Raw genomic sequence first — 16,935 nt, forward strand, 5'->3', positions numbered from 1 at the left:
AAATAACGTAGCTTATTTTTCGTATTGTAAAAGGTCGTTGCCATTTGAAACGGTCGTCGCCATTTGAAACGGTCGTCGCCATCTGAACGGTCGATGTGATTTTAAGTCTATTACCACACTCCGGCAAAACCGCGATGGTCGTGAATTAAACAAGAAATGTTCGAGGAAATATGTCATAAAGGCGTTAGATTTGCAGTTAGACTGGCGCTTTCAAAGTTATCGTATGTATTTTGTTTTCTTCTTATCTCTCCATGGATCTTTTAGGAACGTCCACAATCAACATGGACACACCGGATATGACGCCATCTTACCTTGCCCTGCGAGATTCTTTCAGAAAAAAACATGGGTGCACAAAAACGCGCACGGCTATATCAATCCGCCAATCTATGGCGAATATTTGTAGACCCTGGCTGCCACAATGAATCACCAGGCTTTCAAATTGCAAAGATGCGACAAAAGTTACATTTGTAATCAAGGACATTATATAATGTCCTTGTTGTAATGTAACATAAGAACACCTAAGCTAAAACTGAATATGCACTAAATGAAGACAGCACATGGTATTAAAGGTAGCTACTTTTTAGAGACATATTTGAGACAATGTCTTTCCAATGAAAAATAATACTATATTTACATAAATCTATCACCTTGCTCCACATTTAAACGTGTTGTTCACGTGCTTTGGACAGGCTGTCCACGTGACCTGAGGAACGATGTTCACGTGGCCTTTGACATCCTCATCACGTGCTCACCACGTGCTCACCACGTGGTGCTTAGATGCTGTGAAGGCTGAAGTACTGGCTTTCGATGGTGCTCCCATTTATTTTGAGTTGCACGTTACCTCCGTGGATGGTCAGGAAATTGCCAGGGAATTTGGTGGACTCAAACCTGAGGTCGCTACCCCTAGGGGTCATGAAGAACACACGGGCGTCGTTGATTGAGGTGATATTCTCCACAGGGCTTCCGCTCTGACAAAAGAAAAGAGCATTGTAAGAACATAAACATGAACAGCACAGGGAGATAGAAGTTTTCAGTGTCATTGAGCCATGTTTGATCGATGTAATAAATTTGTTTCTGACATACCTGGATTCTGACCCCTCCGCTTCTTTTGCAGGTGAAAAACTTGTTTATTTTGTCGAACTCCAAGACGACGTAACTTCCTATCCGCGCAGGAGCGCTAAGGAAGCTGTGAACGGCAATAGTGGCTGTTGGGAAACAATTGAAGGTTCAGTCAGATACAGAAAGTAAACAAACAAACACTGAGAGATCGCCCATCATTTAACATTTTCTATCTGTATCTGTATACGTTTCCGGTGTTTACGTTCCATGCCATAATCTATTGCTGATACATGTTCTGTGGTCTTTAATCATTTCTAAGATAAACCGAGACGGCGGGCGATACAGACTTCTGTGCACGTTTAGCCCTTTCTGTATGCCTTCACGTTACCGGAATATCAGTTACCAGATATGAGTGTCGCGCTTGACCGACAGAAAGCCCAACATCCAAAATTCGTGTGCATCGATCCTGTTGCCAACACCTCTCAGATTTCATTCTGTGAAGTTTAATTTAAAAAAAAAATCGTTTTAATTGTGTTATAGCGACATTTAATGCTTACAATATGCTTTAACTCACCGTCTGATCTGTTGGATGTGTTGAGCCGTCCCTTGAAGGCCCCTCCCCGCCTGCCGGGGAGCAGAACGCCGGTCCTGCTGCCGTACGGATGGTGGAGCTGGTTACGCTCGAGTCTGTGGTACTCCAGCGTCACGCTGAGTGCAAGCGCCTCTTCCTCCGACTCAGCGGCTGGCAAGATTACTGCAGAAAATGAATAAATCACTAGAGTTAAGAATTTGTGCTACATAAACTTCAGGTTTGCTATGTTAGTTTAGAGATTACGGAGTCTTTTTATAAACATGAATTGGTATTGAATTTTTCTTTTTATTTGAGTTAGATGTGTGATAGTTGTGTGCCGATTTGTTTCAGATATAGAGAACGCTAGCGACTCCATAAACACCCCTCCCAATTAAATGGTATGGCGACCCTGTGACATCACAATTGAAGATGGCGGCCGCCACACATGCCAACGGATTTAACAAATGTTTTGCTATGCGAAACTGTGATAAGTCGGTAATAGAGCATTAAAGTATAGCGGACTTATTCCTCAACCTAACCGACATCTATCGCACCGCAGTCATTCCTCAGTAAGACATTTAGAGCCGCGCAGTTCCCGTTTAGAACTTCGGACATCATCAATTTGTTCACCGCCATATTGGTCTCATTTCGAGTGTCTGAGAGGCGTGGGTAAACGGTTTTGATATCTTTAGAGTTGGGATCTCAACTAACCACCATCAAATTTCCGAAGCTCTAAGAAAATAGAAATATCTAATAAAAGCCTGTCGATGGCATACAAAAACGCAATCTACACACCGCAGAACATGGCTCATGCAAATTAAGACGCCTAAATGGCGGACATCGGTTGTTGATTGAAGAAGATAAGGAATGCGTGCGGGAATACACCCTATAACCTTCGATAACAAACGTAAGCAAAGAAACAATTTGAAAGCATTCTGGTGGTATATATTTCCAGCAGGCGACTGGACGAAAGGAAAAACAAAACTTTATATATACTCACTACCGATTTCCTCTATTTTGAGTTGCGCTGTGATGATTTCGACGTCAGACATGGACACTGAGCTGGTGTTGCTTCCCTGGGACGAACGGCGCATTTCCTGCGTGAGGAATCATCACACGGCTAGTTCTCTTTATTTCACTTAAAGCCATCAATAAAAGCCATAACCTGAGATATCTATTTTTTAAACAATTTTCCATCCACCGTTGCAAGTCACACTTCTATAAGGTCACGTGCTCCATATGTGGCCTCCGTCGATCAGTATAAATCATGATAAAATTCTAATTCACATCAGCCCTACACCAACGGCTATGGCCTAACAGTTTTATGCGAGCATGACGACGAGAGTCTCTGCCATGTACTTCGCATCTGTGAGCTGACTTAGTTCTTTTGCAAAGTTCTTTTGACTCATGTATTAATCACTAATCACGGCGAAGACCACAGGACTGGCCAAAAATGTCGGTAATACACATATTAACTTACTGTAGCAACTGTGTTTTTTTTAAGTCTCGCATCATCCATGAATGATAACCTACCATCTTTACCGCGTCCCCTAGGCCGGCAAACATGTTGATGACTTGTCCATGCCGCAGTTTCTCTACGTTCACGCCGTTGACATTGATCAACTGGTCTCCTTCCCTGTGTCGACGGAAACAACATTGTAAGACACTTGTGTGTATCTTTCTTTCTTTCATTCCTTTTCTTTCTTTCTTTCTTTCTTTCTCACTCTCTCTGTATGTGCGTGTGTGTGTGCCCGCGCGTGTGCGTTTCTCTCTTTATGTGTGTATGTGTGTGTACATGTATGTGTGTGTGTGTATGTGCGCGTGCGCATGTTTTAGTCATGGTATTTCCCCCTCGCACTTTCCTTTGGTACTGCAGCAAAACCGTTTACTTTGAATGTAACGCTAGTTTTAAAAACATTTTAAACGTATCTATAGAGGTTCAAGCTCAGGCACAGTCATGTGTTGGATTTGAAGTTTCTATATGGATACGTTTGGTAATGTTTAATATATGTACATTCAGATTGGAAGGTAAACAAAAGCGCCCGACTCCCCGGGGCCCTTTGTGACTTTGGTTCATTTTTTTCGTAAGAGTGACGTCTACATGTTGGCAAGAAAGATATCCAAGCAGATGTAAGAAGGTTCCGGCTCTGCCCCAGCTTTTTTGGCGTGTTTTTGCGACATCTAGCATGTCTTTCTAGTACTGCACCTCTCTTTAATATTCTCCGTAAAAAAGGTGTACTACTGAAGAAAAACGTACTAAATGCCACAAAAACGCGTGAAACAGCTAGCAAGACCGAGCCGGATGCTTGCGTCTGCTTAGAGATTAGATACCTACACGCTGGATCCCATTTTGGTCCTGAAAAAAGGGGAATAGAAAGGAAGGAGAAAAGGAACTAATACTGTTTACAGTAGGTAATGAATTTTGTATAGTGTTAAGTTACATTGACCAACCCTTTGTAATGGATAGCCTGGTTGGGTATCCATGGCTGTACTTTTTCTACAGTCAAATAAATCAAATCAAATACCATAGGTTCCTCAAACATTCCTCTGTGGACATAATATTAGTAGCCGCTAAGGCTCCGTGGCAGACACTTTGAGTTTACCAGTTATTTTGCTGACTAAATACAGTTTGGTTGTATGCTTTCATCAAGCTTTTGAAGTCTAGGCTACCAAAGCCCAAAGTAAACTCTCAAAATGAATAAATCCTGTACAATACTGCCTCAAGTGAAACTTGAAATATCTAGGGGACAATTGAGATTTTATAACACAGGCTAGACATTTCCCGAAAGTTTCAATTTTTCAGTGTGCCTGACCGTGATCGCTTCAGGTTTCAGGTTGCTTTGTTCTCTAGTCACAAGATAGTGAGTTACCGAAAGTTCACAGGGATTTCCCCCATAGGGCCCTTACAACGTTGCCAAGTGACGTCATTGTCATGGCAACCGCCACAGGGTGTCACACGATCGTGAGTCACCGAAAGCTAACAGGAATTTCCCCTAACAACGTGACCAAGTGACGTCATTGCCATGGCAACCACCGCAGGGTGTTTCGCACTACATGTCGTGTCTAGTACGTACAAGTTGATCTTTTAAATGCACAAATCATTTGTTGACGTTGAGTATATTCTTGGCATTACAAAATGACTGAACCGTATCTCTGATCGGTATCTACCGATTACACAATACACAGATGTGGCCACGCCTACAAAACTTCGCGTTGCAGTGATTATCTGTTGACGTTACTTGTTTTTTGTTGACTGATAGAAAATGATGAAATGAGAAGATAACAGCATTAAATAGTCCAGTAATTTGACCACACCTACAAAACGTCGTGCCTAGTACAAGGTGACTTTTTTAAATGTACTAATTACCTATTGACGTTGAGGTATATTTAGTGTCACAAGTCGAGTCAATGATAAGAGAAAAATATTACATGCTAATGTGGACGATATTTTGTACATTCTTGTGTTTTTACATAAGGCTACAAACCGTCTCACCTTGTGCAATTGACAGAAAAGTTATGACAATATAATGTCTAGAACACAATTTATCAGAACCGAAGCGTTTTCCGCCAGTACGTAGTAAAGCCGTCAGGGGGCCCCAAATCTATCCATTTCCAGTTTTCGCCGCTCGACCAACACCCCAAACATGAAACCAAGGAGGTAATCAATTTGCCAGGAGACTATTTCATTTGGAAGTAGGAGAGGGAGGGGAACTACAAATAGGTACCATAGCAAAGCAAATGTTCGGTCCTTCTATAACCTTGTCCTTTTTAAAGGGCGTTTACATAGCTATAGTGACACGCTGCATACTGTGCGGGGATTCCCAACTAAAGTTAGTGGCACACCCACACACATGCACCGATACAGATGTGGAGACCTAAGAAAGCCCAGTGGTACAATCGGTGTGTGAGTAGCAAACAGGCAGCGCGAGCATCGCGACACTGGCAGGCAGCGCGAGCGTCGCGACACTGGCAGGCAGCGCGAGCGTCGCGACAACAGGCAGCGCGAGCGTCGCGACACTGGCAGGCAGCGCGAGCGTCGCGACAACAGGCAGCGCGGGCGTCGCGACACTGGCAGGCAGCGCGAGCGTCGCGACAACAGGCAGAGCGAGCGTCGCGACAACAGGCAGCGCGAGCGTCGCGACAACAGGCAGCGCGAGCGTCGCGACAACAGGCAGCGCGACAACGAGCTGCTTGGAGAATATTCCATCCTACCAGTCTCCAAGCAGACGTCACAGGTTGTAGAGAAAATTGTGACCTCCATATCTTGAGAGAGTGCTGACAGAAAACAGGGCTTTTGATAACAATCTTCTCTACCAACCTCTGCTTGGAAAGTAATACCATACCACCAAATACAAATACAGGTAAATAAAGGTCTGCACGACACATGTACTAGAAAGCCCGACAAAAAGGCCTAAAAGCACGTCAAAAACCAGTCGAAACCCCTCCTCGGCTTGGAGAGTACTACTAATAAAAACCCAAGGAGATACGCGAGTACGCCGCTCCCGGGATTCGAACTCACACCAATCCCGATCCGCGCGGTTTGGGAAGTCAACGCGCTAACCACTAGGCTAAAAGATCCGGACCGGTTAGACTGGTCAGTTAGTGGAGGTTGATCCCCACTGTTACAACTGTACATGAACCTTTTTGTGAAGCAAACAGTGACCACTAGTATCTGTTGATGTTATGAAGGTCTTCGTCTTTGGAAACACTCATATCTTTTGACATGAGGATGAAATGTATTAATTAAGCCAAGTTTGTAGGTCATTGATAAAGTGGCCTTTTTTCCCCTTCAAAGCTGCAATACCTCTGGTATATGGAGGTTTTGCAGAAACAGTGTTGAAATGTAAACAGGCACCCCGCTGGGCGGTTGGGCTGAATAGCCATGTGTGGCCCACACTGACCCAACTGTATTCTCCAAGCAGAGGTTTCAGTCGAGTGGGGTAGGAGTGTCAGTGATTTTTTACGTCTTTCTCCCTTCGTTGGAGAACCCAACTGCCCACTGACCTTGTATTCTTTGAAAGGTCACAGTTTTTAAACATGTGTTGTTTGTTGTAACATTCCTTCATTTTTTAACGTTTCTCTCCCATGAACACTCGATCGAAATCTCTACTTGGAGAATAGGTTATTCCAAGGAGGTTAATTTTAACCTCCTTGGTTATACGAACAATCTTACGTTCTTCCAGGCGCATTTAGAGTAGAGTAGAGTTAACGATTTATTGTATAGATACACGAATCTAAGGCGGCAGCAATATATACAGTCATGTATAGATAGGTTTGGATACCATACCATCCATTCATACCCTGTTTTGTAGAATAGCGGATTAGGTCAGAGGTTATGTCAAAGGCACAGAAACAATAACAACAGCTTTTTGCGCGCCTGGATTTCAATTTCCCGGCAAACTCGAAACAAGGCTCTACAAAATACTAGACAACTAGATAACTCTACTCTCATATAACTAACTGATATAACTTTTCGCTTAAACAAGCGTTCCCTGGTATTTTGTATTAAAGACGTTTTATTTCTTTGTAGTTCCCATATGAAATGGTCCTTGGTGTGACAGTTTTATGGTTCGTTTCTCCTCGTCACAGTGCAGGAGTCACAGTGGGAGTGCGTAATGTGTAACTCTCCAAGCAGACGTTACATGCCCACTGCACTCAGCCAATCAATGGGAGCCCTTCAATTACTAGTGTGTTAAAATCTAGGTAGTGCAGAAAAGTATGATACTATGAAACAACTTCCTTGTATGAAACGAGAAGCGCAAAATGTTGTTGTAATTGTTTCTGTGCCTGTGACATAACCTCTGACCTGCACGCGGGACCGTCCGCTGTACTACAAAACAGGGTGCGAATGGACATTATGATATCAAAACCGATCTCTCCCTCTATATATATATATATAGCTGCCGAGTCTCTTCTTGCGCTATCTGCTAGGAAAAAAGAGTATTAGATACTAGTGCATCTAAAGTTAAAATGTAAAAGATTACGTGAGGGTTGACAATTATAGTAGATTATCAAACTGTTTTTCGAACTTTCAGCATGATTAATCGTTTGAACCCAGGCTGTGCTGCCTGTTGTCGCGATGCTCGCGCTGCCTGTTGTCGCGATGCTCACGCTGCCTGTTGTCGCGATGCTCGCGCTGCCTGTTGTCGCGACGCTCGCGCTGCCTGCCAGTGTCCCGACGCTCGCGCTGCCTGTTCGCTACTCACACACCGATTGTACCATTGGGCTTTCGTAGAGACCATACCGTGGACTTTGTATCTCTGTCGGCTATGTTTATTCAAAAGTTGGCCTTTGTTTATTCAAAGTCTACATAACGACAGCATAGTACAAAACGGGAACTTGCTATATGGTAAGCAAGGCAAAGGAAAATTTCAGACCGTTCCCCGTCAAAACGTAGAAATTCGAAAATAAACGCAAGTATTTGACCTATACTCTCTTATAGGTTGGACCGCTTATTGACATCCTCTTATTGGTTAAACTGATAATTGTGATTGACAGGCAGGATTGGTCTCACACCCGAGACACACCAACCACCTGTTCGAATAGGCATATCCTGACCATTACGCACCCCCCCCCCCCCCCCCTAGGCGGTATTACATCATTGCTATAACTAGTATAACACCTTGACCGACAGCACGCTTAACAACGATTTCTTTCCAACAACACCAAAGCTTCAAGAAACAGCCTCGTATTCGTAAAAAAAGCAATGCTCTCAAACCCTTTCTTTTACATGTACTTACTAAACTCTTGACAATTGTACCTTTAATGCGATTATTTGCAGCTAACATCATTAAAATTCCATACCAACCGCTTAACCAAGAAAAGGCCATTCATTAACAGAATTAGGGAACTGAATCTAATGTTTACTGTACGTAAGACAAGGGAGAAGTGGAGGAATGCAGAACAGAATGTGCTTACTATTGTAGTAATAGGAGAGCTTGCGTTGCAACACAAAATAATTATTTGAACAGAAAGACAATCGACATACCTGACACCCGCTCGGTGGGCAAGGCCGCCCGCGGTCACTCGGGTGAAGGTGTGTTTGGAGCCGTAGACGCAGGCCCCGATGTCCCGGGGAATGCCGCCCGGGGAGAAACTCACGCACACCACGGTGATCGGGTCGATCACGTCCGGGTACATGGGCTGAAGCTCAGGGAACTATGAAATAAAAATGGACGGGAAGAACATGTTAGATTTGTGAACGTGACAACCGTGAAAATGCGTTGTATAAATGGCCAAGTACACAGATTCAATTAGTCGCATTCCTGGCAAAACATTTTTGTCATTGGGAAAGGCACTTAACACTTTTCTCACTCGACGAAGGTGTAAAAATGGTTACCTGGCTTCGGTTGGGGAGGTAAAAGGCGGTAGAAAGAGAGGGATGGGCTCCACCCCCCAATATCCCTCCCTAAACACAGTGAAAAACAACCCACTGCCCCTACGGCCTATTCTACTATTCTGCGCGCATACTACCCAAGCTGTTGATGGGTTAAATCAAAACCCATACGATTTCTTGGTAACCTAAAGGATCCCCATTATTGTGAAAAACGGAGTAACGCTTCCCCCCATACATCTGCTTGAAGTTTTTTCTCTCTTGGCAGCGCAGCCGAAGGTCACAGCCAAACAGGAAATCCCCTAAAGGAGAACAGTTCAAGAAACCCCAGCTAAATACTTCCCCAACACCAATTTAACGTGTAACGTTGCCCCCTGCTCATGCCCGTAGCCAGAGGACCCCCCCCCCCCATTGGCTTGAAGGTCCACTTTCACAGGCTCGAAGGTCCACTTTTCAATGTTCAAGATTTTTTTTTAAGGTGGACTTATTTGTATCACCAGCAATGCCACAGAGGCTAGAATCCTAGAAAAAACTTTGTCTCTGATTTTTCCTCTGAAATTCTCTCAAAAACACCCTTTCAGAAGGTCCAATTCTTAGAATTTGAAACGCTCGAGGGTCCACTTTTTGACGTCCGAGGGTTTTTTTCAAGGTGGATCTATTTGTATCACCACCGGAGCTGAAATCCTAGAAAAACTGCTAACTTTGTCTCTGATTTCTTTCTTTGAAATCCTCTCAAAATCACAGGAAATGCCATATCAGAAGGTTCAATCTTTAATATTTCCCGGACCCCCCTAGGAAGCTCGCGCCTGCGGCGCTCGCTGGTCCCTCAAACATTAAAAAGACCCCCCCCCCCCTTCAAAATCCTGGCTACGGGCATGTCCCTGCGAATTCTGCTTAAAATTCAATGCTAGCACCAAGAAGGTTTTCATCAATGATTAAAGCTGTCTTGCCAACACGCTAAGACAATAAACAAATTCTGCTTAAAATTCAATGCTAGCACCAAGAAGGTTTTCATCAATGATTAAAGCTGTCTTGCCAACACGCTAAGACAATAAACACATGTGTAGTAGTACCTCTGTTGAACAACGGCCGCACTAAACAGTTACGTCAAGCGAAAACTATGCGTTCTCGCATGATCAAAGCGCTACCTATGAAGTACAGCTACGAATGTTAGCACACCTTTCTATAAGTTTACATAAATGTGTGTACTTACATCGGGCTCTATCGGTACACTCACACAGCAACAACATCGGCAGCATTTGGACGAAGTCTTCCCCATGTTGTGTGATGTTCTGTTTCGGCCGGTTTTACGAGCTTAATCAAGACAACGACTGCTCAGTTCGCTTTGCGCTCTTAACTCTGGCTACCTTAACGGCCTCTACCGCCTTTTATGCTCTAAGAAGGGGGAATTCCCTTCCCTTTTCGGGGAAAATGATGCCATAAGTTTCGCCCCCGGATCTTGTACGTCACTGTTCATAGAAACCATGTGGTAAGAAGCGGAAGTCTGCCTCGCTGCCATGCGGCAATTAGGGATGGCCTTATATGGAAGTGGGCGTGTTTTCTGAATGGCCTCCGGTGTCACGTCTTATCTCAAAGCAGATGGAGGGTGTCGGCTTTTTCGTTCGATTTTCATTTTTCTTCGCAGATCTTTGATCTTAGATGTTTTTTTCTTCACAGATTCTTGTCGCCATGGCAATGGAACGGAGTGGAAGCAAATAAACAAAGGCAGAGTTTGAAATGTGCGAAGAAACAAGGCGCGTTTACCGGCGTGCGTTAAAGGTCGTTGACCGGGAAATAAGATCTAGACCCCTGGCTAGTTTGTGAATTCGAGCAGAAGCAGAACTTAGGACAATAACAATAAGGTACTGTAACTAGATATGTGTGTTTTACCGACACCAAGGGGAAGAGCAATTCTTCCCTTTTGTTTCATATGTACATGTATCATGTTTAGTGGTCTTTATTGAATATTTCTGCAACAACAATGTGACATAAATGTGCTTCTAAAACGTTTACATAAACGTGCAAAACGACTATCCGTAGTTTTGTAGATAACTCAACATGAGGAAATAATTATTTCAATAACCCATGCATGAAAATCGCACTACGTATATCATGTAGACATGTAGAAATAATGATGTTACGTTAACGCAATATCGCGGCCGGTATCGTGAAATTCGTTGTGTAAACTATACTATAGGTTGTCCTCATTAGAAAAAAAAGTACACATTGGCATACTGTTTAAGAGGTATAACAAAACAGGGGACGTATTAGCAACTTCCGATGATACGTTTTCTGTATTATTTATCTTAACATGCGTAAGATACGCTCCGATACACCTTCTGTAAACACAGACACTTTGCTATTTCTATCCACTAGACACCTGTAATTAAGTTTACATACCGAAGTCGGGAGATATAACGTAAAAACGGGGGCGTATTTGTAACTTCCGATGTTATGTTTTCTGTATTGTTTTTTAAACATGCGTAGGATTCGCTCCGACACACCTTCCTTTTGTGTGTAGACACAGCCACTTGGCTATCTATATCCTCTAGTCTGGGCACCTGAGATTTAGTTCACATACCGATGTGACGGGAGATATCATAAAAGCGGGGGTGTATTAGGAAACTTCCGATGTTATGGTGTCTGTTTTATTGTTTATGACATGCGTAGGATACGCTTTGACACACTACCCTGTGTAAACGCAGTCACTATCTATCCTCTAGGCACTTATAACTTAGCCTACATACCGATGTGAAAAAAAGTCGTAAGATATATAGCAAAAGAGGGGACGTGTTAGTAATTTCCGATGTTATGTTTTCTGTATTGATTATTCAAACATGCGTAGTATTCGCTCCGACACACCTACCTTCTGTAAACTAAGTTACGGAGGCGTTATTGTAGACTGTACAAAGGTTATTGCACCATTCTTTATGGAGCGTATACCCCCACCGGAAGTGATCGACCTTTCTTTAGAGTCCGTATAATGGCGGACTTTGACCGTGAGTTTTAGAGTAGGTGGAATTCCTGTATTCCTGTGAAAAAGGAAAAATAGTTATCCGCTAAGGGATAAAGCATGAGTTTTCAAGTTTAAGTAGGAAGAGAGATCTAGAGTAATGAAGACGTGACTTTAAGCTACGACATATCCTAGGACGTCAGCTTTACGTCACAATCGGACCTTGTTCTTAACCCATGGCGAGGCACACCGGCCACGAACTAAATATAGTAGAAAAATTTATACAATTACAGATTGGAGTACAATCAGATCTAGATTTGAACAATCACTCGATAGACGGAGAAAATGGTTGCTGAGGACAGTTTGCTGCTCTTAGCCTGGAAACCATACCATCGGGGGCTCCCCGATATCTCTACGGCGCAGGGAGTGATGCCCGCCCGCCCAGACAGCTTAGCCTGTTCGGAGGTGACAAACTCTCTATGGCAGCTAAAGTAGACAGGCTGCAAAATTCTATATGGAAGCTAAGTAGACAGGCTGACAGAAACGGCTCAATAAAGCAGACTGGGCCCGGTTAAACCCCCCTAAGCCGACCCCTAGAGACTGGGACCAGGCTAGCTGCTCTGGACAGGGTGGGGTTAATTATGTAGAATTGGATGGGTCTGTTTTAATGTGGCTTATGATCGGATGTTGTTGGCTGCGCCAGGTGGTTGCTAACCCGGTCAACAGTCTCTACGAGTAGGTTTAAGCGAGGACATTATATGTCCTTGACCAGACTAACTACGCCGGCTATAGGACGAATATTTGCCAGGGTTTCACTCAGGGCCTACGCGGGCGAAATGTGATCTTCACTGACTCTGCTGGCTAATTATTCCCTTTTCTGCCGAGTTTTGCGATCCATGCGCCCGTAGGAGGGCCTTATGGCGGCTAAGGTTTAGGGTCGGTGTTCTACAGGTCCGGCAGTCTGCTATTTTGGCACGGTCGCTCCATTCCGTCTGAAGACTCCAAATTCAATGCGAGACAAAACAATGAGGGTAAAAAAACACACACACACAAAACAAGATGCCCAAATTTGATGCAAGGGGCGTAAAAGAAGATGCCTAACTTTTCAAAATCGATACTATAAACATGAATTGAAGCGACAAAATATGGTCTCAGACTCACAAGAAAGACGTATTTTATTCCTGTATACAAGAAGTTCAACCCGGGGACACTAGTGCGGTATAGTCTCTACCAGAGTAACTACGCCAGGGTTTAACTTGCAGGCTCCGTTACGGGCGAAATGTGATCTTCACTGTGGACTGACTCTGCTGGCTAATTATTCCTTTTTCTGCCGAATTCTACGATTCATACGCCCGTAAGAGGGCCTGGTGGAGGCTAAGTGTGGTATCACATACCAAGTTAGTAACTATACCCATGGCTGCCACATACACTGGTGCCACTTCTACAACTATCAAACTAGTTACACGTCTACAACTACAGTCATGGCTACCTCACTTGTGTGATTTCTGCATGCAGGCTACAACAAGACCTATTGCCCCATTCTGGTACATGTTGACAATGTCCGGGCGGGTATTTGTTTCTTTCAAAGACAGGCAATAATTAATAAGGGCGGTGATGTCATCCATAAGTTGAACTTGCTGTGGCCTAATCCACAAAATCTGATTTTTCGATGTGGATGTGGCTTTAACGCTTGCCCTGCTGGATTTCCATAGGAAAACAATACCTACTCTCCAAGCAGAGGGAAGATCCGAGGTATTTTCGACGTATTTTCGACGTATTTTGTACGTCTTTCTACTTTTCCGTTTTATGTTGGGTCTCCCTCCGAGGAGAGTAAAAATTATCCCCACTGCTGTTCCCAGACACCTATGAAAAAAAGGGTACTAGTTTGATATTGCTCATTTTTAACGACTTCGCTTTACAACAACCGCGCGGGTGCAACGTATGCATTCTAAGAATACCCTCAACCCGACAATTGTCAGGGCTAGCATACAGAACATCCGTGTATGTGCAACCCGAATTCTTGTCGGGTGTAGCAGGACAAGGATTAAAACCACTTCCAGTCCCGGAGGATGGTCCTTCCGCCGTGCTTCCGTCGTCCCTGCTACATGTGCTAGCCCAGTAGATAAGCTTATTGCATTGCTTGATTTCGGCCACAATTTTTTTTTAAAACTCTCCATTTGTTTGACTATAGATGCTTTCTTAGGTCTTTCTGTGGCTGTTTTTCTTTAGTTGATATTACCACATATTGCCATCACACACTCACGCATCACGCACACACACTTACGCACACACACACACACGCACACACACACACACACACACACACACACACACACAGAGAAAGAGAGACACAAATAGACACACAGACACACAAACGACAAATACACACATACAGATACACACACACACACACACACACACAGACAGTCAGGCGGACACACACACAAACAAATACACACCGTTGAATTACCATCCTCCTTTTGAAAGGATCTAAATCACTTGTGTCTTTATTCGATCTTAGCTTCCACGTCCACTTTGGTAATTCCCAAAAGACAGACAGCAAGAAACGTGAAACTAAGAAAAGAACCACGCAACAAGGTTCCGTATGAATGACTACGAAAGGCGTTACCATGCAGAGTGCCTTCGACCTCCAGTGGAACTCATTCATGCAGAAAATGACAAAACGCGTTGATGCACTACAAGTGTAACGTTTGATCTAGTAACAGTTTAGTGTTATATAGAATTAACATACAAAGCCGAGTGATCAGGCTTGGGAAAAAATGTTGTGTTTCCGGTTTGGGTCGGAATTATCTTTTTTTTTCATATTTCGGGCGAAGTGATGCAACAAATACAAAATAGCAATGTAAAACTGGAATACATCAGGACACCATAAGTTTCAACATTATATTGTAATCATACATTAATATACTCATCGTTGAAGCACAGCATATTGATAAACTGTACAAAGAATTGCAATATTTAATACACATTCGTACATCAATGGTTCAAAGCTAAAATCTGTTAACAGAATGTGCCTGTTTTGAATGTCATTACTTCACAACATTTTTTCCTAGGCCTTAGGTGTGATATAGCCTGGAAACCATACCATCGGGGGCTCCCCGATATCTCTACGGCGCTGGGAGGGATCCCCGCCCGCCCAGACAGCTTTAATAGTCCGCTCGGGGTGTGTTTACGGCCTTGGATTAAGTTAGATCGCCTGGCGGAACTCTCTATGGCAGCTAAAGTAGACAGGCTGCGAAATTCTACACGGCAGCTAAGTAGACAGGCTGACAGAAACGGATTAATTAAGCAGACTGGGCCCGGTAAAACACCCCTAGGCCGACCCCTTGAGACTGGGACCAGGCTAGGTGTGATAGTACTCTCCAAGCAGAGGTTGGTCGGGAAGATTGTGACCTTTTTTATTATATGCCCCTTTTTTGTCGGCCCTCACCACCTCTTGGTGGTATATGATAAAAAAAAATCTTCCCACCAACCTCTGCTTGGATAGTATGTAATATGTCGTTCGATTCAATAGTATAACCACCCGCAACGTTCCAGCTAGTTACAAAGGACGGTTTTACGCACGCGTATACTGACTAGGCAAAACATACAGATATAAACACCTTAGCCGTATACAATATATACTGCATGAACAAAAATCTGAAAGCACATCTTTCTTGTTTTCATTGTAATATAATTGGAAGCGCATATTCGTGATTCGTAAATTTCATTTGAGCCAGCACCACACATCTGCTTGGGTGTCTCATCCCCAAGGTCTAGACAACTGGATGTGGCCGGCGACACAAAGCCACGACGTCACGGGAGTGAGGACGGGCAACCCCCGGTGTTTCCCTCGCAACAGCTGATGACCTGTGATAACCCTATGACGTCACATCTAAGTAGCACTATGTAACACTAACGGAACGTACATACGGTAATTGGCCTACTATTTAAACCTATTAACGTTATAACTACCAAAACTCTACTGCTCTCTTTGGTAAACGTTACATTGGAGTAATAGCCGTTGTATAAGATATGTCTTTCGACACAACTTAATGGACCTATACTATATATGGCCTCCGTCGGTCAGTATTGACCATGGTAAAATCCTAATTCACAACAGCCCTACAGCATCGACTATGGCTAAACAGCCCTATACGAGAATGGCAGTAGTCTCTGCCACAAAAATCACATCTGTAAGCTGACTCAGTTCTGTTGCAAAGCTCTTTTCTGCGGTTCCGCCTTTCTTCTGCGCTGTGCATCAGTCTGACTTCCCCTGATTTGAGCTGCCTGAACAGTTTGCATCTCCACCTGGAACGGTCACTTGCAAGGTCCTCCCAGTGCTCCGTGTCAATATCCAGAGCCTTCAAGTCCCTCTTGCAGACATCTTTGAAACGCAGCTGTGGCCTCCCGGTATGTCTCTTTCCTGAGATCAGTTCTCCGTTCGGAAGGTCTTTGGGGATTCGGCCATCCTCCATGCCACGGGCGTGGCCTAGCCAGCGAAGTCTGCGCTGCCTGAGCAGGGTGAACATGGTAGGGAGGCCGGCGCGGGACAGCACTTCGGTGTTGGTCACTTTGTCCTTCCATGATATGCCAAGGATACGGCGCATACACCTCATGAACCTATACTATTCATAGAGATATCAACCTTAAATAGGCGAAAACGACCTGGACGCTTTATAATACGTTTTGCCGACGTGCTCTCGTGTATGCCTGACACTGCCGTCTTATATATTGTCTGGTATATCAGATCTACACATTTATGAAGTTCAAGAAGAAGGAATTAGGCTTCGAACAAGAAAAGCCAGGGTCTGCATGCCTTTTCGTGCGGTGAGGCAAGCTAGCTACTTGAATCCACTGTTTAATCGTAGGGCCCCACTTTAGGTAATACATTGTCGGTAAATTATTCGTGAAGCGTGATTGGTCGTTTCAATTATACGAAATGCATTATTTGTTATCCTGGATTCATCAATATCAAAGAATTCTTCGTATGGCGTCGTCGGAGATTGCCGAAAAATC

General features: G+C 43.9%; 1 protein-coding gene across 1 annotated transcript; it reads right to left on the reverse strand.

Moving 5' to 3' along the window:
- On the reverse strand, window positions 1-10,438 carry LOC136437018 (uncharacterized). Its single transcript, XM_066431443.1, has 7 exons — window positions 10,177-10,438; window positions 8,619-8,788; window positions 3,164-3,266; window positions 2,631-2,727; window positions 1,634-1,813; window positions 1,084-1,205; window positions 1-968 (listed from the first exon to the last, which is right to left on the reverse strand). The coding sequence occupies exons 1-7, from the start codon at window positions 10,240-10,242 to the stop codon at window positions 774-776; spliced, it is 933 nt and encodes a 310-aa protein (XP_066287540.1). The 5' UTR covers window positions 10,243-10,438; the 3' UTR covers window positions 1-773.
- Between the last annotated feature and the right edge of the window lie 6,497 nt (window positions 10,439-16,935).

This window comes from Branchiostoma lanceolatum, chromosome 6, assembly GCF_035083965.1.
Source record: "Branchiostoma lanceolatum isolate klBraLanc5 chromosome 6, klBraLanc5.hap2, whole genome shotgun sequence".
Taxonomy (NCBI): Eukaryota; Metazoa; Chordata; class Leptocardii; order Amphioxiformes; family Branchiostomatidae; genus Branchiostoma; species Branchiostoma lanceolatum.